Source organism: Macaca mulatta, chromosome 2 (genome assembly GCF_049350105.2).
Source record: "Macaca mulatta isolate MMU2019108-1 chromosome 2, T2T-MMU8v2.0, whole genome shotgun sequence".
In the NCBI taxonomy this organism is placed as follows: domain Eukaryota; kingdom Metazoa; phylum Chordata; class Mammalia; order Primates; family Cercopithecidae; genus Macaca; species Macaca mulatta.
The window spans coordinates 2,494,682-2,521,662 of NC_133407.1; the positions used below are offsets into that span (position 1 = coordinate 2,494,682).

General features: G+C 50.9%; 1 protein-coding gene across 15 annotated transcripts; it reads right to left on the reverse strand.

The window, feature by feature from the left end:
- Positions 1-521: 521 nt before the first annotated feature.
- PIGZ (phosphatidylinositol glycan anchor biosynthesis class Z) lies at positions 522-26,241 on the reverse strand. 15 transcript variants are annotated; one of them, XM_077991143.1, is made up of 7 exons: positions 25,479-25,625; positions 23,568-23,755; positions 22,942-23,092; positions 20,487-20,756; positions 17,925-18,055; positions 12,519-12,729; positions 522-2,837 (listed from the first exon to the last, which is right to left on the reverse strand). In XM_077991143.1, exons 6-7 carry the CDS (start codon positions 12,727-12,729, stop codon positions 1,309-1,311), a joined length of 1,740 nt encoding a protein of 579 aa, XP_077847269.1. In that variant the 5' UTR covers positions 17,925-18,055; positions 20,487-20,756; positions 22,942-23,092; positions 23,568-23,755; positions 25,479-25,625; the 3' UTR covers positions 522-1,308. The 15 variants fall into 15 exon arrangements, with proteins under 15 accessions (XP_077847269.1, XP_077847268.1, XP_028699379.1 ...); XM_077991142.1 differs by having other exon boundaries at positions 22,942-23,095; XM_028843546.2 differs by lacking the exons at positions 17,925-18,055; positions 20,487-20,756 and adding an exon at positions 15,623-15,675 and having other exon boundaries at positions 25,479-26,241.
- Between the last annotated feature and the right edge of the window lie 740 nt (positions 26,242-26,981).

Here is a 26,981-nt window from a genome sequence, read left to right on the forward strand (position 1 = left end):
AAAAATTGAGGCTGGTAACCAGACACTAGCTGAGCATGGTGTGTTCCCTGCTCTCTGGGGCAGGATGGGAGGGCTTGAGACCCACAGTTCTTCTAAGGAGGGAGAACATCTGGCTCCCTAATCTGGGAGAATGACTTTTTTTTTTTCCCCCCAAGACCGTCTCGCTGTGTCTCCCAGGCGGGAGTGAGTGGCGCGATCTCGGCTCACTGCAACCTCCGCCTCCTGGGTTCAAGCCATTCTCCTGCCTCAGCCTCCTGAGCAGCTGGGACCACAGGCGCCGCCACCACACCCAGCTAATTTTTGTATTTTTAGTAGAGACAGGGTTTCACCATGTTGGCCAGGCTGGTCTCAACTCCTGACCTCGAGATCTGCCCGCCTTGGCCTCTCAAAGTACTGGGATTACAGGTGTGAGCCACCACGCCCAGTCAGGAGAATGACTCTTAAGGACAAGGTGCAGAAATGGCTGGAGAGTTTCCCACCACCTCTCAGGAACAGGAGTAAAAGAAAGTAGGGAGAAAATCTCCAGGTGCAATTATATATTTCAAACATTACTTGTTTGCAAACACTGAGACAGCAGGCATCAGAGGGCCATGAAGTACGACACAACTCCCACTTCCATGCTTAAAGAGCTTTGTGAGAGCTGTGCCTGTCGAGGACGGGGGACGTGTACTGTGGATTCCAGGAATGACACGATGTTAGCTGGCAGACACCTCAAAGATCCTCTGATCCCAACAGACTGGGAAGTGGGGTGGGAGAGTGGAAGGGGCTTTCTCAAGATCACACAGCGAGGGGGTGACAGACCAAGGGGCTAGAAGTTGGGTCCCCTGGATCTGGGCCACCTGTTCTCTATACTTCATCACACTGACTTCCACATTATTTGGATAGGCAGATCGGTCTCAGGAAGCCAGAGGTTGTCATGACAGCAAGGGCAAGGCATCATGGGAAGTTTGGGAGAGGTCGCTGGGGAATGTCACTGGCAGTTCATTCTTTTTCCCAACCAGGTACTATTACATGTTTCAAACATCACAGTGGCTGGAAGCAGTAGGGCAGGAACCGACAGGTGTCATCACTTACACCTGGTTCTTTGGGGACCTTGACATCAGGACTGACAGGTCAGATCTTTGGTCTCAGGGAGAGGGGTGCCAGCTCACCCAGAAGGCAGAACAGCCGTGCCCAGGAGAGGCAGCAGTGGGAGTCGTGAAGGAGAACCTGGGCCCTGTCCCCGCGTCCCAGCCCAGCTACCCAAGTAGAAGGTGGGGCAGCAACTTCTATGGCTGAATCGTGGGCGGTGGGTGCCCTGTCATATTGTCAGGTTTCTTCCCCCAGCTCCACGATGTGAAGACTGAGGTGGTCCCTCCAAGCCCCACTCAGCAAGGAGGACAGGGCTGGTGGATCCTCCAGGGTTAGATGGGGAAATACAAGTGTTTCATTCTTGAAGGGGAAGCTGCACTTCTCCACGGCACCCCTGGTGGTGCCAGGGGTCACCACAAAGACGCGGCAGAGCCATGGCCCACCAGCCACTTGGCAGGCTGGTTGTCTGGTAAAGCTTTTCAGGGCTTGGCACAGGACCCAGTCCTCAGTCCCACCCATGTCCACCACCTCCACTGGTGCCCCCAGGCCTGGGAGGTGGAGGAGGTGCCGGGGGGGCATGTAGGTGTGAGTGAAGAGGAGTGTGTAGTGGGTGGGTGCGCTTGGGAGCACAGGGGCATGGACCACCTGCTCCAGGTACTCCAGGCCAGGCACCAGGCCCCCCTGATGCAGGCAGCCGAAGAAGAAGGCACCGAGGGCATTGAAGAGGACCACGGTGCCCTTCCAAGGCACAGGTTGGGTCTGCGGACTACAAAGCAGGACTAGGGGGACCAGGAGGGGAATCAGGAACCGAGCCTCCTGGTGGCTAAAGGCAGACAGCAGGGCTAGGGGCATGAAGTAAAGGAGAAGGAGATAGGACCTGGGGCTGGACAGCAGGCTCCAGGCACCCAGTGCCCTCAGGAGGCCCATTTGTAAAGAGGCCTGGAGGCCAGCTTGCAGCTGTTGCCACGCGGCCTGCAGGGCCTGGGCATGCAGTACCCCAAAGAGCAGGAAGCCATTGACTGCCAGGTGAGTGAGCCGCACATGCGTGCCATGCCTCGCCAGGTTTTGGGGATTCAGGTTGTAGTGCAAGAAGTTGACAGGTGTAAGGACAAGGGTCCTGGATGTAGCGGAGCTGGAGAAATACCAGCTGTCCATGGCCACAAACACCACTGCTGTGAGGGCCGCCCCAGGGAGCAGCACCAGGGCCTCCCGGGTCAGGGACTTCAAGCCAGGGTTTGTGGCTCCACGAGTGCCCCAGAGGTAGAGAGGGACCACAGCAAAGGCCAGAAAGGTGGGCCGGTTGAAGAAGCCAGCAGTCACGATGCCTCCAAGAAGCCAGCTGTGCCACCATGGACCCGGCACAGGCTCCTTGCATGTAGGGCCCCACATTACATGGGGGGATACCAGCACCAGCAGCCACGCGAAGAGGAGTCCCTCAATGGTGTTGGAGAAGGTCCTTGTGTAGAAGACCAGGGTGACGTAGGAACCAGAGAGCAGGGCCAGGGCATTCCAGCGATCCGCCCCCAACAGTGGGGCCAGGTGGTACACCACCCCGTCCAGAGCGAAGGAAAGGGCAGCGAGGAGGAGTCGCGGCCCCACCAGCAGCGCATAGCTACTCACCAGGCCAGGCCACGGCCCCAGCTCTCCCCAGAGCCTGAGCAGCCAGAAGGTAGAGCCGGAGGTCAGCAGGGGGAAGACCACTGTGCGGCAGGGGCTGCTGGGGTAAAACTCCCAGGGCCGGGTGGCCTGCACGCCCAGGATGTCCTCTGCAGAGAAGGAGAGGCAGAGCTGAGCCAGTACCAAGCTCAGGGATGTAGTGGGCAAAATTCTAGGGTGGCACCCAGCATTTCCACCCCTTGGTGTGTGTGCCCTGCATAATCCCTGGGACTGTGCCCTGGATGGATTTTTCCCTCCCTCCCTGCCTTCCCTCCCTCTCTCCCTCCTTCCTTCCCTTCCCTTCTTTCCCTTCCCATTCCTTCCTTTCCCATCCTTCCCTTCCTTCCCTTCCCGTTCCTTCCCGTTCTTCCTGTTCCTTCATTTCCCTTCCTCCCTTCCTTGCTGGGTCTCTGTCACCCAGGCTGGAGTGCAGTGGCGAGATCATTGCTCTTGCTGTGTTACTGAGGCTGATCTCAGACTCCTGACTTCAAGCGATTCTTCCACCTCAGCCTCTTATCATGCTGGGATTACAGGTTTGAGCCACTGCACCTGGCCCCCAGGATGCAATGTACTCCTGTGATTAGGTTACGTCATACAGGAGCACTGACTGTAAAACAGGGAGACTATGCGGTGGGCCGGACCTAATCACGACAATATTTTAATAACAGAGTTTTCATCAGCTGGATGCAGAAGGGGCAGTCAGATTCAAAGCATAAGAAGGATTTGACATGCCACTGCTGGCTTAAAGATGGAAGAGGCCATTGGCTAGGAATGTGGGTAGCCTCTGAAAGCTAAGAGCAAGGAAACCGCACCATAGGTTCCACAGCTGAAATGAACTAGATTCTGCTAGAATTAGAGAGCTTCCAGACAAGAACTCAGCCCAGTCCATACACTGATGTCCGCCTTGTGAGCAGAGAGCCCATGCCGCACTTCTGATCGTCAACTCACGAATGGGTGCAGTTTTAAGCTGCTGGGATTTTGATGATTTGTCACGCAGCAGCAGAAACAAGTGCAGGGGAGCTCAGAGGGCAGAGGGCAGGAGGTACCTCCCTGGGAGATGAGGCGGCTGTGTGTCCTGGGAAGAGTGTGTGGGAGGCGGGCAGGTGGGGGGAGGCCTAACCTCTTCTCAGGGTTCCAAGATCTCAAAAATCAGAGTCAGAGCCCCATCTCTGATGATTGTTAACAGGAGATGGGGGGAGAGAAGAGGGGGAGGGGCTGAGCCATTGGGGTTATGTCAGAGGTGATTTATGTTTAGTCTTATGATACTTAATTTTTTTTTTTTTAGAGTCTCACTCTGTCGCCCAGGCTGGAGTGCAGTGGCGCTATCTCGGCTCACTGCAACCTCCACGTCCTGGGTTTAAGCGATTCTCCTGCCTCAGCCTCCTGAGTAGCTGGAATTACAGGCGCCTGCCACTGCACCCGGATGATTTTTGTATTTTCAGTAGAGATGGGGTTTCACCATGTTGGCTAGCCTGGTCTCCAACCCCTGACCTCAAATGATCCACCCGCCTCAGCCTCCTAAAGTGCTGGGATTACAGGCCTGAGCCACTGTGCCCTGACTATGATACTTAAATTTTTTATAAGAAGAATATATCCAAGTAGTACTTACATAATTTAAGAAATACTTGCTGCCTGGTCTGTAACCTGTGCCAGAGCTCTGAGGGCGGGGGTGAGGGGGCAGCTCATCAGAGCTCTGAGGGTGGGGGTGAGGGGGCAGCTCCACATCAGAGCTCTGGGGGGTGGGGGTGAGGGGGCAGCTCCACTCCAAGCCTCGTTGTTCACAGCGTCTCCTGCTTGATCACCTGCTGGCTGTTTCGAGCTGATTATACAGCCTGGGGATCATTCGGGTTCTTTGGTTCTGCTACTTATTTCTCCAGCCTTTCAGCTGTTTTATCTGTCTATGTTAGATGGTGAAAGGGAGGCAAAATCCAGGATCAAATCTATCTGGGTGTTTTTCTGGTTAAAAAAAAAACATGTGAGGGAAAGAAGATAAGCCTTTTAACTAAAAAACAAATTCACCTGTTGAGCCCTGTGGCAAAGAAAGCTGGTGCCTCCAAAATACCTATTCCCTCCTCCTTCCTTAGACTCTTTTATGAGACGGAGTTTCACTCTGTTGCCCAGGCTGGAGTGCAGTGGCACAATCTCAGCTCACTGCAACCTCCGCCTCCTGAGTTCAAGCGATTCTCCTGCCTCAGCCTCCCAAGTAGCTGGGATTACAGGCACCTACCACCACGCCCAGCTAATTTCTTGTATTTTTAATAGAGATGGGGTTTTATCATGTTGGCCAGACTGGTCTCAAACTCCTGACCTCAGGCGATCCGCCTGCCTCGGCCTCCCACAGTGCTGGGATTACCGGCGAGAGCCTCCGGAGGCCACAGTGCTGGGATTACCGGCGAAAGCCTCCGCATCCGACCCCTTTGGCTCTTTAGCTGGGCACTTGCTCAGACAGAAAGACTATAATTTTTAGCTTCCTTAGCAGCTAGGTGTGGTCTCATGATACATTCTGCCCAGTGCGATAGAAATGGGCAAACAGCATGCGACCTTCAAAATATGACCTTAAAGAAAGAAGTAATGCCTTCTCCTTTGTTGGCTGGAAAGACTGCGTGTAGACTTGACGGCTGGAGCTCAAGCAGCCGTCTTGAACCATGAGGATGAAGCCACATGCCCATCACATCTGAAAGGCCTCAAGGCCTTTGGGTGAGATGGCACAGGCAAGGCAACTATCCTCAACTATACCACCTAACAGGCAACTGAGTGTCCCAGGTACGGGTTCCCTCACCCCTCACTTGAATCTACAGAAGTTTCATCATCTCAGATCACAGCCCTATGGAAGCTCTTGCCAAAAACTGGGGAAGCCCAGCTGTAAAAGTTTCCCACTGGGAAGCCCAACACAGCTCTCATTCCCACCAACACAGCTCTCATTCCCACCAACACAGCTCTCATTCTCACCAACACAGCTCTCATTCTCACCAACAACACAGCTCTCATTCTCACCAACACAGTTCTCATTCTCACCAACAACACAGCTCTCATTCCCACCAACAACACAGCTCTCATTCTCAGTGACACAGCTCTCATTCCCACCAACACAGTTCTCATTCCCACCAACAACACAGCTCTCATTCTCACTGACACAGCTCTCATTCCCACCAACACAGTTCTCATTCCCACCAACAACACAGCTCTCATTCTCACCAACAACACAGCTCTCATTCCCACCAACACCACAGCTCTCATTCTCACCAACAACACAGCTCTCATTCTCACCAACACAGCTCTCATTCTCACCAACAACACAGCTCTCATTCCCACCAACACCACAGCTCTCATTCTCACCAACAACACAGCTCTCATTCCCACCAACACCACAGCTCTCATTCTCACCAACAACACAGCTCTCATTCCCACCAACACAGCTCTCATTCTCACTGACACAGCTCTCATTCCCACCAACACAGCTCTCATTCTCACCAACAACACAGCTCTCATTCCCACCAACAACACAGCTCTCATTCTCACCAACACCACAGCTCTCATTCCCACCAACAACACAGCTCTCATTCCCACCAACAACACAGCTCTCATTCTCACCAACACCACAGCTCTCATTCCCACCAACAACACAGCTCTCATTCTCACCAACACAGCTCTCATTCCCACCAACACAGCTCTCATTCTCACTAACAACACAGCTCTCATTCTCACCAACAACACAGCTCTCATTCTCACCAACACAGCTCTCATTCTCACCAACAACACAGCTCTCATTCCCACCAACACAGCTCTCATTCCCACCAACAACACAGCTCTCATTCTCACCAACAACACAGCTCTCATTCCCACCAACACAGCTCTCATTCTCACCAACAACACAGCTCTCATTCCCACCAACAACACAGCGCTCATTCTCACCAACACAGCTCTCATTCCCACCAACACAGCTCTCATTCTCACCAACAACACAGCTCTCATTCTCACCAACACAGCTCTCATTCCCACCAACACAGCTCTCATTCTCACCAACATAGCTCTCATTCTCACCAACAACACAGCTCTCATTCTCACCAACACAGCTCTCATTCTCACCAACAACACAGCTCTCATTCTCACCAACACAGCTCTCATTCCCACCAACACAGCTCTCATTCTCACCAACAACACAGCTCTCATTCCCACCAACACCACAGCTCTCATTCTCACCAACAACACAGCTCTCATTCCCACCAACAACACAGCTCTCATTCTCACCAACAACACAGCTCTCATTCCCACCAACAACACAGCGCTCATTCTCACCAACACAGCTCTCATTCCCACCAACAACACAGCTCTCATTCTCACCAACACAGCTCTCATTCCCACCAACACAGCTCTCATTCCCACCAACAACACAGCTCTCATTCTCACCAACAACACAGCGCTCATTCTCACCAACACAGCTCTCATTCCCACCAACAACACAGCTCTCATTCCCACCAACAACACAGCGCTCATTCTCACCAACACAGCTCTCATTCCCACCAACACAGCTCTCATTCTCACCAACAACACAGCTCTCATTCTCACCAACACAGCTCTCATTCCCACCAACACAGCTCTCATTCCCACCAACAACACAGCTCTCATTCTCACCAACACCACAGCTCTCATTCTCACCAACACAGCTCTCATTCCCACCAACACCACAGCTCTCATTCTCACCAACACAGCTCTCATTCTCACCAACAACACAGCTCTCATTCTCACCAACAACACAGCTCTCATTCTCACCAACACAGCTCTCATTCCCACCAACACAGCTCTCATTCTCACCAACAACACAGCTCTCATTCTCACCAACAACACAGCTCTCATTCTCACCAACACAGCTCTCATTCTCACCAACAACACAGCTCTCATTCTCACCAACACAGCTCTCATTCTCACCAACAACACAGCTCTCATTCTCACCAACACAGCTCTCATTCTCACCAACAACACAGCTCTCATTCTCACCAACAACACAGCTCTCATTCTCACCAACACAGCTCTCATTCTCACCAACAACACAGCTCTCATTCTCACCAACAACACAGCTCTCATTCTCACCAACACAGCTCTCATTCCCACCAACACAGCTCTCATTCTCACCAACAACACAGCTCTCATTCTCACCAACACAGCTCTCATTCTCACCAACAACACAGCTCTCATTCTCACCAACACAGCTCTCATTCTCACCAACACCACAGCTCTCATTCTCACCAACAACACGGCTCTCATTCCCACCAACACAGCTCTCATTCTCACCAACAACACAGCTCTCATTCTCACCAACGACACAGCTCTCATTCTCATCGACACAGCTCTCATTCCCACCAACACAGCTCTCATTCTCACCAACAACACAGCTCTCATTCCCACCGACACAGCTCTCATTCCCACCAACAACACAGCTCTCATTCTCACCAACAACACAGCTCTCATTCCCACCAACACAGCTCTCATTCCCACCAACAACACAGCTCTCATTCTCACCAACAACACAGCTCTCATTCCCACCAACACAGCTCTCATTCTCACCAACAACACAGCTCTCATTCTCACCAACACAGCTCTCATTCTCACCAACAACACAGCTCTCATTCCCACCAACACAGCTCTCATTCTCACCAACACAGCTCTCATTCTCACCAACAACACAGCTCTCATTCTCACCAACACAGCTCTCATTCCCACCAACACAGCTCTCATTCCCACCAACACCACAGCTCTCATTCCCACCAACACAGCTCTCATTCCCACCAACACAGCTCTCATTCTCACCAACACCACAGCTCTCATTCTCACCAACACAGCTCTCATTCTCACCAACAACACAGCTCTCATTCTCACCAACACAGCTCTCATTCTCACCAACAACACAGCTCTCATTCTCACCAACACAGCTCTCATTCTCACCGACAACACAGCTCTCATTCCCACCAACACAGCTCTCATTCTCACCAACAACACAGCTCTCATTCTCACCAACACAGCTCTCATTCCCACCAACACAGCTCTCATTCCCACCAACACCACAGCTCTCATTCCCACCAACACAGCTCTCATTCCCACCAACACAGCTCTCATTCTCACCAACACCACAGCTCTCATTCTCACCAACACAGCTCTCATTCTCACCAACAACACAGCTCTCATTCTCACCAACACAGCTTTCATTCCCACCAACACCACAGCTCTCATTCTCACCAACACAGCTCTCATTCTCACCAACACCACAGCTCTCATTCTCACCAACAGAGCTCTCATTCTCACCAACAACACAGCTCTCATTCTCACCAACAACACAGCTCTCACTCTCACCAACACAGCTCTCATTCCCACCAACACAGCTCTCATTCTCACCAACAACACAGCTCTCATTCTCACCAACACAGCTCTCATTGTCACCAACAACACAGCTCTCATTCTCACCAACAACACAGCTCTCATTCCCACCAACACAGCTCTCATTCTCACCAACAACACAGCTCTCATTCCCACCAACGCAGCTCTGATTCTCACCAACACAGCTCTCATTCTCACCAACAACACAGCTCTCATTCCCACCAACACAGCTCTCATTCTCACCAACAACACAGCTCTCATTCTCACCAACACAGCTCTCATTCTCACCAACAACACAGCTCTCATTCCCACCAACACAGCTCTCATTCTCACCAACAACACAGCTCTCATTCTCACCAACACCACAGCTCTCATTCTCACCAACAACACAGCTCTCATTCCCACCAACAACACAGCTCTCATTCTCACCAACAACACAGCTCTCATTCCCACCAACAACACAGCGCTCATTCTCACCAACACAGCTCTCATTCCCACCAACACAGCTCTCATTCTCACCAACAACACAGCTCTCATTCTCACCAACACAGCTCTCATTCCCACCAACACAGCTCTCATTCTCACCAACACAGCTCTCATTCCCACCAACACAGCTCTCATTCCCACCAACAACACAGCTCTCATTCTCACCAACAACACAGCTCTCATTCCCACCAACAACACAGCTCTCATTCTCACCAACAACACAGCTCTCATTCCCACCAACAACACAGCGCTCATTCTCACCAACACAGCTCTCATTCCCACCAACACAGCTCTCATTCTCACCAACAACACAGCTCTCATTCTCACCAACACAGCTCTCATTCCCACCAACACAGCTCTCATTCCCACCAACAACACAGCTCTCATTCTCACCAACACCACAGCTCTCATTCTCACCAACACAGCTCTCATTCCCACCAACACCACAGCTCTCATTCTCACCAACAACACAGCTCTCATTCTCACCAACACAGCTCTCATTCCCACCAACACAGCTCTCATTCTCACCAACAACACAGCTCTCATTCTCACCAACAACACAGCTCTCATTCTCACCAACACAGCTCTCATTCTCACCAACAACACAGCTCTCATTCTCACCAACACAGCTCTCATTCTCACCAACAACACAGCTCTCATTCTCACCAACACAGCTCTCATTCTCACCAACAACACAGCTCTCATTCTCACCAACAACACAGCTCTCATTCTCACCAACACAGCTCTCATTCCCACCAACACAGCTCTCATTCTCACCAACAACACAGCTCTCATTCTCACCAACAACACAGCTCTCATTCTCACCAACACAGCTCTCATTCCCACCAACACAGCTCTCATTCTCACCAACAACACAGCTCTCATTCTCACCAACACAGCTCTCATTCTCACCAACAACACAGCTCTCATTCTCACCAACACAGCTCTCATTCTCACCAACACAGCTCTCATTCTCACCAACAACACAGCTCTCATTCTCACCAACACAGCTCTCATTCTCACCAACAACACAGCTCTCATTCCCACCAACAACACAGCTCTCATTCCCGCCAACAACACAGCTCTCATTCTCACCAACAACACAGCTCTCATTCTCACCAACACAGCTCTCATTCTCACCAACAACACAGCTCTCATTCTCACCAACAACACAGCTCTCATTCCCACCAACACAGCTCTCATTTCCACCAACACAGCTCTCATTCTCACCAACAACACAGCTCTCATTCTCACCAACAACACAGCTCTCATTCTCACCAACACAGCTCTCATTCTCACCAACAACACAGCTCTCGTTCTCACCAACAACACAGCTCTCATTCTCACCAACACAGCTCTCATTCTCACCAACAACACAGCTCTCATTCTCACCAACAACACAGCTCTCATTCTCACCAACACAGCTCTCATTCCCACCAACACAGCTCTCATTCTCACCAACAACACAGCTCTCATTCTCACCAACAACACAGCTCTCATTCTCACCAACACAGCTCTCATTCTCACCAACAACACAGCTCTCATTCTCACCAACACAGCTCTCATTCTCACCAACAACACAGCTCTCATTCTCACCAACACAGCTCTCATTCTCAACAACACAGCTCTCATTCTCACCAACAACACAGCTCTCATTCTCACCAACACAGCTCTCATTCCCACCAACACAGCTCTCATTCTCACCAACAACACAGCTCTCATTCTCACCAACAACACAGCTCTCATTCTCACCAACACAGCTCTCATTCCCACCAACACAGCTCTCATTCTCACCAACAACACAGCTCTCATTCTCACCAACACAGCTCTCATTCTCACCAACAACACAGCTCTCATTCTCACCAACACAGCTCTCATTCTCACCAACACAGCTCTCATTCTCACCAACAACACAGCTCTCATTCTCACCAACACAGCTCTCATTCTCACCAACAACACAGCTCTCATTCCCACCAACAACACAGCTCTCATTCCCGCCAACAACACAGCTCTCATTCTCACCAACAACACAGCTCTCATTCTCACCAACACAGCTCTCATTCTCACCAACAACACAGCTCTCATTCTCACCAACAACACAGCTCTCATTCCCACCAACACAGCTCTCATTTCCACCAACACAGCTCTCATTCTCACCAACAACACAGCTCTCATTCTCACCAACAACACAGCTCTCATTCTCACCAACACAGCTCTCATTCTCACCAACAACACAGCTCTCGTTCTCACCAACAACACAGCTCTCATTCTCACCAACACAGCTCTCATTCTCACCAACAACACAGCTCTCATTCTCACCAACAACACAGCTCTCATTCCCACCAACACAGCTCTCATTTCCACCAACACAGCTCTCATTCTCACCAACAACACAGCTCTCATTCTCACCAACAACACAGCTCTCATTCTCACCAACACAGCTCTCATTCTCACCAACAACACAGCTCTCGTTCTCACCAACAACACAGCTCTCATTCTCACCAACACAGCTCTCATTCTCACCAACAACACAGCTCTCATTCTCACCAACACAGCTCTCATTCCCACCAACAACACAGCTCTCATTCTCACCAACAACACAGCTCTCATTCTCACCAACACAGCTCTCATTCTCACCAACAACACAGCTCTCATTCTCTCTCATTCTCAATAACCTGTATGGTTTGTCCAAGCAGGCATACGTTAAAGAGACTGGTGGTTTTTTAGCATCACCCAGATGGTCAGTGTCACCACTCGGGAAGGAGATATGAAGTCCCCACGTCCAAGTTCTTAGCCCAGAGAGACAGGCTGCTGCTCTGCTTGTGAATTTACTACTCATCTGCACAGACATGCTACTCCCTCCCCGCAAAGTCTCCCGTCAGCTTCCCAACCAGACTCTGCTGCAACTTGTCTCAGCCACACATGTGGAGTTTTACCTGCCATCACCTCAGGTGACTGGAAGAACTCATCTGGGTGCACATAGCCCGTCTGCGGAAGGAGACACCACAGCACTCGGAGCAGGCCGAGGCCACCCCAAAGCACCCTGACTGCCATCTTCAGATCCAGTTGTTGCCAACACACCGGGCCCAAAACCTGGAATGATGTCCCAGCTGCTACAGATGCCACGCTGGATCCACAGATCTGCATCTGTTGAGGAAAACACTTGTTGGTTATCACGATGTAAATTACAATATATCCAACTGTCTGAACAAACTCAAAATGGATCTATCATTTAATAAAAATGACAGTAATAATAATAGCTACTTTATACTAAATGCCCACTGACTGCCAGGCACTTGACATGCATATTTCATTGAATCCTTTCCACAGCCTGGGGCAGTGGGTCTCGGTATCCCTGTTTTACAGATGGGAACGGAGGCCTCTGGTGAGTAACTCGGTTACTTGCTGACCATATTTGCTAAGGAGTCTGATGGTTAATTTTATGTGTCCACTTGACTGGGCTAAGAGATACCCAGATAGCTGCTAGAACATTATTTCTAGCAGTGTCTAGAAGGGTATTTCAGGAAGAGATTAGCCTTTGTTTGTCTTTTTTGGTTTGTTTGTTTGTTTTGAGATGAAGTCTTGCTCTGTCACCCAGGCTGGAGTACAGTGGCTCACTGCAACTTCCACCTCCTGGGTCCAAGTGATTCTCTGCCTCAGCCTCCTGAGGACCTGGGATTATAGGCACGTGCCACCACCCCCGGCTAATTTTTGTATTTTTAGTAGAGATGGGGTTTCACCATGTTGGTCAGGCTGGTCTCGAACTCCTGACCTCATGATCTGCCCACTTTGGCCTCCCAAAGTCCTGGGATTACAGGCGTGAGCCACTGCGCCCGGCTGAGATTAACCTTTGAATTGACAGACTAAGTGAAGAAGATCAGCTGCACCAGCGTGGGTGGGCATGATCCAACCCATTGAGGGTCTGAATAAAACAAACACGTGGAGGACGGGTGAATCTGCGCTCTCTTCAGCCGGGATAGCTGTCTTCTCCTGCCCTCAGACAACAGTGCTCCTGGTTCGTGGGCCTTCAGACTCTGTGTCTCACACCAGTGCCCCACAGCCCACCTCCCCGAATCAGGTTCTCGGGCAGTCAGACTAGGCCTGGGAGTTACACTGCAGGCTCCTCTGTTTCTAAGGCTCCCAACCCAGACTGAATTAAATCACCAGCTTTCCTGGTTCTCCAGCTTGCAGGTGTCAGACTGTGGGACTTCACCAGCCCCCATAATTGCATGACCCAATTTTCATAGTAAATGATACAGCCAATTCCCTATTATTTCTGTTTCTCTGGAGAACCCTGACTTATACAGGGTCTAAATATGACATTTGCCCAATGTGACATTTGCAAGAAGGACTAGGGTACCAACAAATCTGGGTCTTGCCATCCCATCCTGATCACCAGCTCCTACCCACTTTCCTGACAGGGGACAGAAGCAGTAGCTCCGCTGGTCAGTTTTGCAGTGTTCTAGGAGTCATTCCTGGGGATTCAGCCTACAGCTTGATCACTCAGCACTTCCAAAGGTTTTGTAAGCAGCTAATTCCCTATATTAACTCCTTTTTGCATAAAACATTTAGTTGTTTGCAAACAACAACAACAAAAACAGTGCAAGCTGGCTTCAACAATTCATCATGTTGCCAGGCGTGGTGGTGCATCCCTGTAGTCCCGGCTACTTGGGAGGCAGAGGCAGGAGGATTGCTTGACCCCAGGAGTTGAAGGTCAGCCTGGCAACACAGCGAGACCCCCATCTCTTAAAAGAAAAAGCAGGAAACAATTCATCATGTCCATAAAAAAGCAGCCAGGCTTGGTACTGCCAGGGTCCCTTGCCGCTTCTCAGGTCAGCCTTGATGCTGCCTTTCTCTCTGTGTGGACATAATCCTCTGTTCCAGCCATCCCAGCCAGACATGCCAACACTGAGAAGTGTCTGTATTTTTGAGGCTGTCTCTTTTTAAAACAGGTTTATTGAAATATAATTAATACACCATGCAACTCATTTAAAGTATACAATTCAGTGGTTTTTGGTATATTCGTAGGCAGGTGCAACCATCACCACAGTCAATTCTAGAAATTTTCATCACTCAAGAAGAACCCCATATCCTTTAATTCTGTCAATTTTAGTTCATTTGTGAAGCTATATTATTATATTTGTAGAAGTTTATCATTGTTATGCCTTATTGGAAAATTGAATACCTTATCATTATATAGTTATCTTTTAATCTCTAGTTCTGTTTTGTCCTAAAATGTATTTTGCCTGATATTAATTTGCTATACACACTTTTTGGAAATTTAGTATTTACCTGGTACATCATTTCCCACCCTTTTCGTTTCTTTCTGTTATTTTTATTATTTTTTCCAGATAGTCTCGCTGTGTTGCCCAGGCTGGAGTGCAGTGGCGTGATCTTGGCTCACTGCAACCTCTGCCTCCTGGGTTCAAGAGATTCTCCTGCCTCAGCCTCCCGAGTAGCTGGGACTACAGGCGCCTGCCACCATGGCTGCCTAATTTTTGTATTTTTAGGAGAGACAGGGTTTTGCCATGTTGGCCATGCTGGTCTCGAACTCCTGACCTCAGATGATCTGCCCACCTCGGCCTCCCAAAATGCTAGAATTACAGATGTGAACCACTGCACCTGGCCAATTTAGTGTTATTATTGATACATTTATTTCTACCATCTTATTTTGTGTTCACTTTTCTTGTTTTTTTAAATTTTTTTTTGTCCTTTCTTGCCTTCTTTTGGAATAATTTTTCTTCTCTTTTCCCTCTAAAAGTTTGGAAGTTACATATACTCAGTTTCCAATATGCTATAAAATGCCATATATTAGCTAATATTTTAGTAGTTAGCATACTATGTTGTGTGTCTTCACTATGATGATTCTGGGTGCACATTTCTTTTTATTTATTACAGTTGAAAATTTTTTGGCTTCTCAAACCTGTGGATTAGGACCCTTTGTCATTTATAGAAAGTAGTCCATTAGACTGTATGCTGCTGATAAAGACACACCCGAAACTGGGCAATTTATAAAGAAAAAGAGGTTTAATGGACTCACAGTTCCACGTGGCTGGGGAGGCCTCACAATCATGGTGGAAGGCAAAGGCACATCTTACATGGCAGCAGGCAAAAAGCAAATGAGAAGCAAACGAATGAGAAGCAAGCAAAGGGGGTTTCTCCTTATAAAACCATCAGATCTTGTGAGACGTATTCACTACCATGAGAACAGTAGGAGGGAAACCACCATCATAATTCAATCAACCTCCACCAGGTCCCTCCCACAACACATGGGAATTATGGGAGCTGTAATTCAAGATGAGATTTGAGTGAAGACACAGCCAAACCATATCATAGACCTTCTCAGTCTATCTTCCATGTCTCTTTAAGTTCTATTTCATATTTTCCATATCTTTAGCTCTCTTGGCTATATGTCGGGTAAGTTCTGTTCTATCTTCCATGTCTCTAATAATTTCAGCTGTATCTAGATGTTAAACCTGTCTCTTGAGTTTTAAATTTCAGTTGTTATATTTTTCATTTCTACAAGTTGTTTGTGTTTTTCCACATCTGCTTGCTCTTTTGTGATATTTTCAAGACTCTTTTATTTATTAAATGATATCAAACATACTTGTTGGATATACTAGGTTTGATAACTCCAGCATCTAAAGTCTGGGTCTGAATCCGCTGTCTTTTTTCTACTGGATCTCACCCATAGTGCCCTGTTTATTTGTATATTTAGTGAATTATTTTATTTAGGGGCTGCTCATTTTCTTTGGAATATTACTGTGGGAATTCTTTGAGGTCAGGGATGAAGGCAAATTTCTGAGTTCCACTTGAAAGGATTTACACTTGCTTCTCTCAGGTAACTGTGGGAGCATTACAAGCCTAGGACCATTTCTAATCAAATTTTTGGCTCCAGGTTTGTGTGTGTGTGTGTGTGTGTGTGTGTGTGTGTGTTTGCTTATCTTTTAGGAAGGGGGACAGTGCCTGGTCATGTAAATTCATGAGGGCAGGCTCATGATTACAAATTCTGAAAGGAGATACCTCACCCCCAGCTCAATTTGATTAGCATCAGGATCCAACAAGGGCAGTTTTCCTTTCAGTCCCATAGGGATGGAATAATTTTTTTCTTTCTTTTTTTTTTTTTTTTTTTTTTTCCCGAGACAGAGTCTTGCTCTGTCGCCCAGGCTAGAGTGCAGCGGCGCGATCTTGGCTCACTGCAACCTCTGCCTCCCGGGTTCAAGCAATTCTCCTGCCTCAGCCTCCCGAGTAGCTGGGATTACAGGCACCTACCACCACGCCTGGCTAATTTTGTATTTTTAGTAGAGACAGGGTTTCACCATGTTGGCCAGGCTGGTCTCGAACTCCTGAGCCACCTCGAACTCCTGAGGCGTGAGCCACCGTGCCTGGCCAAATTTATTTCTTAGGCCACTCTTATGTTGGAACATGGCCCTCTGGAGTCACAGTTTCAGGGGAGTCTCCTGTTAGGCTTCCCTCTTGGCGGGCAGTAGGCTTTATCTTCCGTCCTGCTAGTCCCGAGAAGCTACCAAGTTCTGAAAACCTAATTTGCATAACCCAACTTTGAGGGTATCTACCAAAATAGTTTTTTGTTTCCCAGCCTTTACAGTACAGTAACACACCCTAAAAGGAGATAGGAATAGTGGAAGGGGTCCCTGCTGTCAAATGGCAAGCAATGTAGGGGCCTGAAGTGGCCAGTGGTTTGCATAATGCGGAAGCCAAGGAGGCTCTCAAATTCACAGTTTTATATGTGTCCTCAAGTCCAAATCTGGCTCCTGCGCTTTGCATACCTCTCTAAGTCCCTGTCTTCATGCCCAAGTATTACTTACGTTTTATTAGGCTTACATACTATTTTATCCAGCATTTTAGTTATTTTCAGCACTTTATTCTTTTTATAATTCAAGGACAACTTTCCACTTGTGTCCTGTTTAACAACCTTTATTTTTTTTTTCTAGTCATAAACATAATACAAGATTGTTGTAGAAAAAGTAAAAAGTGCAATAAGCCAAAAGGGGAAAACAGAAATTACATGCAGTTCCTATCACTCAAGAAAACACTGTTAGGCCGGGCGCGGTGGCTCACGCCTGTAATCCCAGCACTGTGGGAGGCAGACCTTCAGAAAATTATAAAGAATATATATCAGGCAGAAGGAATAATGGTTCCAGATACAAGACCTGAGACGGAAGTAGGAATAAAGAGTAAAGAAGTTGGTCATTAAATGAGAGACATCTGGAAGGTGGAAGTCAAATAAATACCATCGTCCTGCTGCTTTGACTGTTTTCTTCTAGCAAGTAAGGTATAGGAGATGGATACAGTTTCTGAAGTAGTATTCCATGTTTACTCACCGGCTTCGTTGGGTACTGTTGACAGGCGGCTGTGGTGCTTTGGCAATGGCTTTCCAACCCTGAGTCATAAATAAAGTGCTGTGTTCTTGAATGTAATAGTTCCAGTGTTGGTCTCCTGAGTCCCCACTTTCCTGATAGGGGACAGAAGCAGTAGCCCCGCTGGTCAGTTTTGCAGTGTTCTGGGAGTCATTCCTGGGGATTCAGCCTACAGCTTGATCACTCAGCACTTCCAAAGGTTTTGTAAGCAGCTAATTCCCTATATTAACTCCTTTTTGCATAAAACATTTAGTTGTTTGCAAACAACAACAACAAAAACAGTGCAAGCTGGCTTCAACAATTCATCATGTTGCCAGGCGTGGTGGTGCATCCCTGTAGTCTCGGCTACTTAGGGGGCAGAGGCAGGAGGATTGCTTGACCCCAGGAGTTGAAGGTCAGCCTGGCAACATAGCAAGACCCCCATCTCTTAAAAGAAAAAGCAGGAAACAATTCATCATGTCACATAAAAAAGCAGCCAGGCTTGGTACTGCCAGAGTCCCTTGCCGCTTCTCAGGTCAGCCTTGATGCTGCCTTCCTCTCTGTGTGGACATAATCCTCAGTTCCAGCCATCCCATCCAGACATGCCAACACTGAGAAGTGTCTGTATTTTTGAGGCTGTCTCTTTTTAAAACAGGTTTATTGAAATATAATTAATACACCATGCAACTCATTTAAAGTGTACAATTCAGTGGTTTTTGGCATATTCGTAGGCAGGTGCAACCATCACCACAATCAATTCTAGAAATTTTCATCACTCAAGAAGAACCCCATAGCCTTTATTTATCACCTCCCATCCTCGTCCACCACCCCAGGCTCTGGAAACCCCTAATCTACTTTCTGTCTCTACAGAGTTCCCTATCTGAACTTCCATATGAATGAAATCATAAGCTCTGTGTAGGGAAAAGAAAGAGAGATCAGACTGTTACTGTGTCTACGTAGAAAAAGGAAGACATAAGAAACTGCATTTTGATCTGTACTAAGAAAAATTATTCAGCTTTGAAACACTGTTAATCTGTAACCGTAACCCCAACCCTGTGCTCACAGAAACATGTGCTGGATTGACTCAAGGTTTAATGGATTTAGGGCTGTGCAGGATGTGCTTTGTTAAAAACGTGTCTGCAGGCAGTATGCTTGGTAAAAGTCGTCACCATTCTCCATTCTCGATATACCAGGGACACAATGCACTGCGGAAAGGCACAGGGACCTCTGCCCAAGAAAGCCTGGGTATTGTCCAGGTTTCCCCCAACTGAGATAGCCTGAGATATGGCCTTGTGGGAAGGGAAAGACTTTACAGTCCCCCAGCCCTACACCCATAAAGGGTCTGTGCTGAGGAGGATTAGTGCAAGAGGAAGGCCTCTTTACAGTTGAGATAAGAGGAAAGCATCTGTCTCCTGCTCATCCCTGGGAATGGAATGTCTTGGTGTAAAACCCGATTGTACATTCTATTTGCTGTTAGGAGAAAACCGCCCTATGGCTGGAGATGAGACATGCTGGCAGCAATACTGCTCTTTACTGCACTAAGATGTTTACGTAAAGTTAAACATCAACCTAGCCTACGTGCACATCTGGGCACAGCACCTTTCCTTAAACTTATTTATGACAGAGAGTCTTTGGTTCACATGTTTTCCTGCTGACTCTCTCCCCACCGTTACCCTATACACCTGCCACATCCCCCTCGCCGAGATAGTAGAGCTAGTGATCAATAAAGAATGAGGGAACTCAGAGACCAGTGCCGGTGCAGGTCCTCACTTGCTGAGCGCTGGTCCCCTGGGCCCACTTTTCTTCCTCTATACTTTGTCTCTGTCTTATTTCTTTTCTCAGTCTCTTGTCTCCACCTTGTGATAAATACCCACAGGTGTGGAGGGGCAGGCCCCCTTCAGTCTGTAGGCCTTTGTGGCTGGCTTCTTTCACTTAGCAGAATGTTTTCATGGTTCATCCGTGTTGTAGCAGGTATCGGTACGTCCTTACTTTTTATGGCCAAGTGCTATCCCATTGTGTGGATATACCACATTTTGTGTGTCCATTTATCTATTGATGAACCTCTGAGTTGTTTCATGTTTTGGCTATATTGTAAACAGTGTTACTATACACTTTTGTGCACAAGTTTATTCGTGGACATATGTCTTCATTTCTCTTGGTATATATCTAGGAGTAAAGTCCCTGTATCCTGTGGTAACTCTATGTTTAATCACTTGGGGAAACTTTCAGGTTGTTTTCCAAAGTGGCTGTATCATTTTACATTCCCACCAGAAATGTGTGACGGTTCTGACCAACACTTGTTATCTGACTTTTGGATTCCAGCCATCTCAGTGGGTGTGAAGTGGTATCTCATTGTGGTTTTGATTTGCACCTGCATTTCTTTTTAAGATCAAGGAAATCTTTTCCAGAAGTTCCCCAGCAGACTTTCTATCAAGTGCTAACAGAACTGCATCAAGTACACGTTCCCAAACCAGTCACTGGCAAGGGAAATGAGATTACTGATGAAGACTCACCTCCTGGCTTGGAGATGGGACTGTGGGAGCTTACCTGACAACAGGTTCCGTCAGGAAGGAGGAAGGAGGCAGAGGATCATCTGTGTGGCTGCTACACGTGGCTTCCACGGGCTCTCACAGCTTTCCTCCTCCTCTGGCCATTTGTTCTTAGACTCCTTTTCCTGTGTCCACCCCTTAAATGTCAGTGCTCCTGGTCTTCAATGTCCTCCATGTATACTCTTTTTGGATTATCTCATTTATTCTCATGGTTTCCATTTCTACTTGATTCCTTCTGAAATTGCTTCTTTTCTGAGCTTCAGATTTACTGATAATAATAAGGGATAGTATAACAATAATAACAGCACTACCATTTTTAAATTTTTTTGAGATGGAGTCTTGCTTATTGCCCAGGCTAGGTGCAGTGGCACAATCTCGGCTCGCTGCAACATTTGTCTCCCAGGTTCAAGCAATTCTTCTGCCTCAGCCTCCTGAGTAGCTGGGACTACAGGCACGTGCCACCATGCCTGGGTAATTTTTGTATTTTGAGTAGAGATGGGGTTTCACCATTTTGGCCAGGCTGGTCTCAAACGCCTACCTCATGATCTGCCTGCCTTGGCCTCCCAAGGTGCTGGGATTATAGGCGTGAGCCATCGCACCCAGCCTAGCACTGCCATTTATTAGATACATATTACCTTCCAGGCTCTGTACCTTATCTTATTTAAGTATCACAATAAGTCTATAACCCTATCCTTTTTTTTTTTTTTTTTTTTTTTTTTTTTTTTTTTTTTAAGACAAGGTCTCACTCTATCACCCAGGCTGGAGTGCAGTGCTGTGATCTCAGCTCACTGCAACCTCTGCTTCCCAGGCTTTAGCAATCCTCCCATCTCAGCCTCTATAAACCTATTCTTATCCCTGTCATACAGACAAATGAACAGGCTTTTTGCAAAAGGTAATGGAACTAGTAAGTTGGTGAAGCTGGAAGTTGGACCCAGTCTGCTTGACTCCAGTGCCCTGCTCCACTGCCTGTTAGGCTTCTGTACCTACTTCAAACACAGGGCAGCCCAACAGAACTCATCACCTTCCCTGGAACAAGCCCTGTCCCCATGCTCCCTGCAGCAATGAGGGAACTACCATGTATTAGTGTCCCAAACTCCTGGTACCAATTTACTGCGTTAATCCCTTCTCACATTGCTCTAAAGATCCGCCCAAGACTGGGTGATTTCTAAATAAAGAGGTTTAATTGACTCCCATTCTACATTGCTGGGGAGGTTTCAGGAAACTGACAGTCATAGTGGAGGGGAAGCAGGCACCTTCTTCACAAGGTGGCAGGAGAGAGTGTGAGTGGAGGAAACGACGGATGCTTATGTAACCATCAGATCTCAGGAGAGGCCGGGCGAGGTGGCTCAAGCCTGTAATCCCAGCACTTTGGGAGGCCGAGACGGGCAGATCACGAGGTCAGGAGATCGAGACCATCCTGGCTAACACAGTGAAACCCCGTCTCTACTAAAAATACAAAAACTTAGCCGGGCGAGGTGGCAGGCGCCTGTAGTCCCAGCTACTCGGGAGGCTGAGGCAGGAGAATGGCGTGAACCCGGGAGGCGGAGCTTGCAGTGAGCTGAGATCCGGCCACTGCACTCCAGCCTGGGTGACAGAGCGAGACTCCGTCTCAAAAAAAAAAAAAAAAAAAAAAAAAAAGATCTCAGGAGAACTCCCTCACTATCATGAGAACAGCATGGGGGAAACCGCCCCGTGATCTGATCCCCTGCCACCAGGTCTCTCCCACAACGCTTGGGGATTACAATTCAAGATGAGATTGGGGCGGGGACACAAAGCCTAACCAGTCATACCATTTGCCCAATTTAGTCCAGAATCCCATGGACTATCTCCCTCCTCCATTGTCCCTTCGCTATGTAATGCAAACGTTGCTTGCTAATTATTCCTTGAACCCAGTTCTTGTTCCTCATTCTCCACTGTCATTATCTGAGTCCAGGTATGCTGTGACTGGTGTACGTGTGCCTGGGATTTCTCAGCCTTAGGGTGGCTGGCTGTGCAGAATCTTCAGATGGCTGGAGCCCCTGGGTTTGTTGTTTCCATCTGCGAACAGCCCCCTCCTTTGTTAACCAGTGTGTCATACGACAGCAGTCATTTTCGTGTATGAATAATGAGGGAGATGTTAAGAAGCGTGACCTGGAGTAGACTGTACCGCCACCCGCCTCTCCACTTTCCCTCTCACTGCATCCTTCCTCCCGACTGCCGCAGAGAGAGGTTGAATCACTCCCCTGTGAGAAACTACTGGGTGGAGGGCCATCCCCTCACCACCCCCAGGACCAGGTCCACATTCCTTACTGTGGCTGACAAGGCCCTCCACAGCTTCCAGTGTCCCCTTCCCACCTCCACTCATGTGTCTGTGAGTAGCATTCGGTGCTCCAGAGACATCACGCCTTTCTGCAGCCTTCTCTATTCTGTGCTGTTCCTCACCCCAGTTTCTTGGCTCACATGGTTTCACTTACTTAATATGCTAATAACATGGAGGTTAAGACCGGCGGTGGCATCAAGTAACCCGGTTCAAGTCCTTGCTCTGTCACTTGTTCATGGTGAAAGCACTCGATCTCTGTGAACCCCAGTTCATACCTCAGCTGTAAACCAGTACCTATCTCAGGGCTGCTGTGAAGATGAAATGAAGAAAATACGCAGACGTAAGTGGTTGCTTTCTTTATCCATTTTGCTTAACTGCCCTAACCCCCAAGAAGCCTTCCCTAACCCTCCCTCTGAAGGACCCTATGCAAAACTCTGCAGGCGCCAAGCATTGACAGTTATCTGATTATTTCCCTGCCCTGCTTGGCTGAGGTCTCCCAGGCATGGAATCCCTTTGAGATTCATCTCAGGCCCTCGAGTCCAGCCTGGGCGGGCCCACTACGGCCTATCTGTCAAGGTCAGAGCAGGAGGTCTTCCGGAGAAGGTGGCAACATACTGGGGCATCGACCATAACAATAACAAACGTGGAAGCTCTAGGGAACGACACCGGCCCGCTGGAGGCTCTCCAGTCTGAGACCCCACTGGAGGAGCTTTCCATGTGGCTGCCTCTCGCCTTTTATCCCAGGGGGCGGAGCCAACGCCAAGCGTGGCAATGACTCACCTTAACCTAATCAGGATGCAGCCTGCTCATTCATTCATTCATCCATTCATTCATTCAGAGGGATCTATCAGGGTGCCGGTCAGGCGCGGGTCCAAATCTTGCATCTCCAGCAGCCTCCTGGGGGTCGGTCCTCGGGAGGGCTCGTAAGTGGAAGGCTTTAGAATGAAGGGACAAGGCCGAGTCCTAGACTGTGGGGAAACAGGAGCGAAGGTTGACAACCACGCCGACAGGGGCATCCCGCGGGCGTGTGTGGGAGAATGTGTAGGGCAAGCAGCAGGGAGAGACCATCTCGGAGACAGGGGAACAGCCAAACAGAAACCACTGTGCTGGGCGCGGGGGGAGGCCAGGAAAGACAGCACATCTGTGGCGGGAGGAGAGGAGGGGAGGGGAGGGAGTAGAAACACTGCTCCTGCCAGCCGCGGGTGATGGGGACACGTGTCCAGCTCGCTGAGTCCGAGGGCCTGGGCCCGCTTTTGGTGCCTCATGTTTCTCCGGCGCCCAGCTGTGTGCGCAGAACCGTGTCTGCTCCAGGGACAGCGGTGAACGAGCACCGTCCGGAATGGCAGAGCCACTGCGTGTGGCTCATTCCAAGAAAGGTCCCTACCTTCATATATAAACTTCCTAACAAAGCTGCTGGGTCACGGCTTACGGGAGAGGGCGGCGGGCCCAAGGTTCGGCCCCTTTCTCTGAATCTGGCATTTGGAGCAGGCTTTAAGACTTCGGGAAAAGCCGGGTCCCTGTGCAACCATCAAAGGCTGCTTCTCCCGCCCTCAGGGCTAAGATCTTGTTCCAGTCCTCCAGTCCTCGGGGTCTACTCCAGGGGTACAAGGTGAGAGTGGCTCTCCAGAGTACATTTGCCTTTTGGTGCTGCATTGCATCCTCACTTTGACCCTGAGGGCTGCAGTAAGCCCTGCAGGGTGCTCCACCTTCAAGCATGGGAAGATCTGATGCTGGCCGCCTTCTTCCTCCGGTTGCCTGAAAGGGCCGGTGTTTCTCCTTTGCTTCACAGAGAACGCAACACACAACATTAAACACACATAAAGAGAGTGAAAGAGAGCAAAGCTTCTTCATCAAGGAGGGCGCACCATTTAACAATCCACGACCTTGCAGTGCGCCTCTGCAAAGTGGGGACTCCGCTCTGTAGCAAGAGATGGGGGTGTTAAGGATTTTGAAAGTAGTTCCCAGTTTTCCGAGGCAAAGGTGTCTGGGGCTGACGAATGACTTTTGAGAAGGAATAATGAGAAATGTCCTCATTACAGAATTTTCCCGGCCACACTGTGAGTCCCAGGCAAAGGCCCCCTGACCACCAACCGGAGCGCTGGGTGCTTCCTGGCAGGGTCGCCTTGCCTTGTCCGCGCCCCCACGCCACCCCTGGGCCGGGAGGCCATCCTCTCATCCTGGGAGTGCTGGCCTGGCCCGTGGTGCAGCCCCCAAGGCCGGGAGCCGAGATTCTTCTCGGCTTCGGGCTCAGTGCTTTGCAGCGTCGCGCAGTTTCTGCTGCTCGCCCTGTTCCTGTTTCATGCCTGGGGGGACTAAGACCCAGTGCGGTTAGGGGCCTCCCTGAGAACACCCGCCGCTAGCAGAAGCGGATTCAACCCCAGGCCTCAACCTGGGCCCAGACCATGCTCTGGAGTGGAGTTTACCCATGGCTGCCCTTCCTGGGCGAATGTGACCGCTGCCCCCGTCCCCCTAGGTCCAGGGAGTGTCAGTGCTCGGAGCCAGCGGACCCCGGCCTAGGGACAGGTGCCCGCGAGAACGTGGGGGCGGCCCCCAGCTCCCCTGCCCGCCTCCCTAGAGGCTGGGCCTGCTGGTTTCCCGGCTGCGCGCAAGGTGGAAACGGAGCCGACTGCGGTCCGCTCGCCCTCCCCGCACCCGCTGCTCTGGGGCCGCTGGGGCTGCGCACCGACTCACCCGCGCGGCCTCCGGGCTGCGCCTGCAGCGCTGACAGCGTCCTGCCCGGCGGGGGCCAGGGTCCCAGGCGGTCCCGGAGGCGGAGGGACCGGAGGGCGGAGGCGAGGCCGTGGGAGCGGCCGGGCGCGCCTCAGCCGTGCGGAGACTGGGGCCACCGCCGCCCGCACCCGGCCGGCCGGGAGGGAGGAGCAGCGCGGGCGGGGCCCCGTGTACGTCCCCGCGCTCCCGCCCGGCCTGGCCCGCGGTCCCGGGGCGAGCTGGGGCCACGCTGGGGAGGGTCCCGGGGGCGCCGCTATCCCTCGGGCCGGGCAACGCCAGGCGGGGACGGGTCTCTCCCAGCCGCGCTCGGGCTCCCTCCCCGGCTTCCGCTCCTTGGCGAGCCGCGCCTGGGAACAGCCTTTCAGCGCCAGGGGCTCCTACACCAAAACCCAGGCCACACTTCTCCGGTTCGGGGTTCTCCGTGGCGGGGAGCTCCGCCGCCGCCACCCCACTTCCACGCGCGGACCGGGAGTGCGGCCCACGGTCCTGCTTCGTGGCCCGAAACGCCTCAAAATGGAGTCACTCATGACAAGTGACTGGGCGCACAGGGAGGCTGCCGAGCCCCGCAGTGGTCGGCGGGTGTGACAGGAGAGTGAAGTCGCGAGGAGGCTGAGAGAACAGCCGCGACCCCCGCAGGACGCCGACCGGGGCCCACGCCCGCAGGCACCGCTCCGAGCGGACCCCAGGGCCTCTCCCTGCGCGAGAGCGGCGTCCGCGGGGAGGCGCGCCCGGGAGGGGTCGGCGTCGGCGCGCGGGGCAGGCGCGGCGGTTCGCTCTCCTCAGCCTGTGCCTGTGGGGTCGGCCGGCTGGTCGCCAGGGGGCGCCTCGTGCATCCAGGCACTCGGTGGGCCCCGAGCCATCGTGGAGGCGCCCGGGGTCGGCACAGCGAGGCTGACGGGACCTGACAGGCCACGCGGCGCCGGGAGCAGGCTCGGGTGACCGGGCGCGGGCCGTGCTGTCCCCCGCGTTCCGCAGGCGGGGACGGGCGACCGGCCCTAGGGGGCTGCAGGGAGGCCGCCGCGTGGACGGAGAGCCACGGCCCAGGAGCCAGACTCCCTCCCGGGACAGGGCGCCACGACGCGCGGGCACCCATGTCCCACCCGGTGGCCTCGCGCTGCGGGCTGTGCGGGGGGAAGACGGCGCGCCGAGTCCCCTCACCACTCAGGGGTAAGACGGCGCCCCACGGCCCCGCACCACGCAGGGGTAAGACCGTACCCCGCGGCCCTGCACCACGCAGGGGGAAGACGGCGCGCCGAGTCCCCTCACCACTCAGGGGTAAGACCGCACCCCGCGGCCCCGCACCACGCAGGGGGAAGACGGCGCGCCAAGTCCCCTCACCACTCAGGGGGAAGACGGCGCCCCGCGGCCCCGCACCACGAAGGGGGAAGACGGCGCCCCGCGGCCCCTCAGTGTGAGCTTCCCGCCCGCGCCGCCGGCCCAACGCTGACCCCTGGCGGGAGAGCG

What these genes read in the sequence shown, in the direction of transcription:
- PIGZ (XM_077991136.1), bottom strand. Translation starts at nt 15,655, where the DNA reads ATGATTGTGAGGCCTCCCCAGCCACGTGGAACT. An exon ending in CTCCCCAGCCACGTGGAACT is followed by an intron (nt 12,730 to 15,622) that starts GTGAGTCCATTA and finishes TTTCCTCAACAG; the next exon opens with ATGCAGATCTGTGGATCCAG. An exon ending in GTCACCTGAGGTGATGGCAG is followed by an intron (nt 2,838 to 12,518) that starts GTAAAACTCCAC and finishes CCTTCTCTGCAG; the next exon opens with AGGACATCCTGGGCGTGCAG.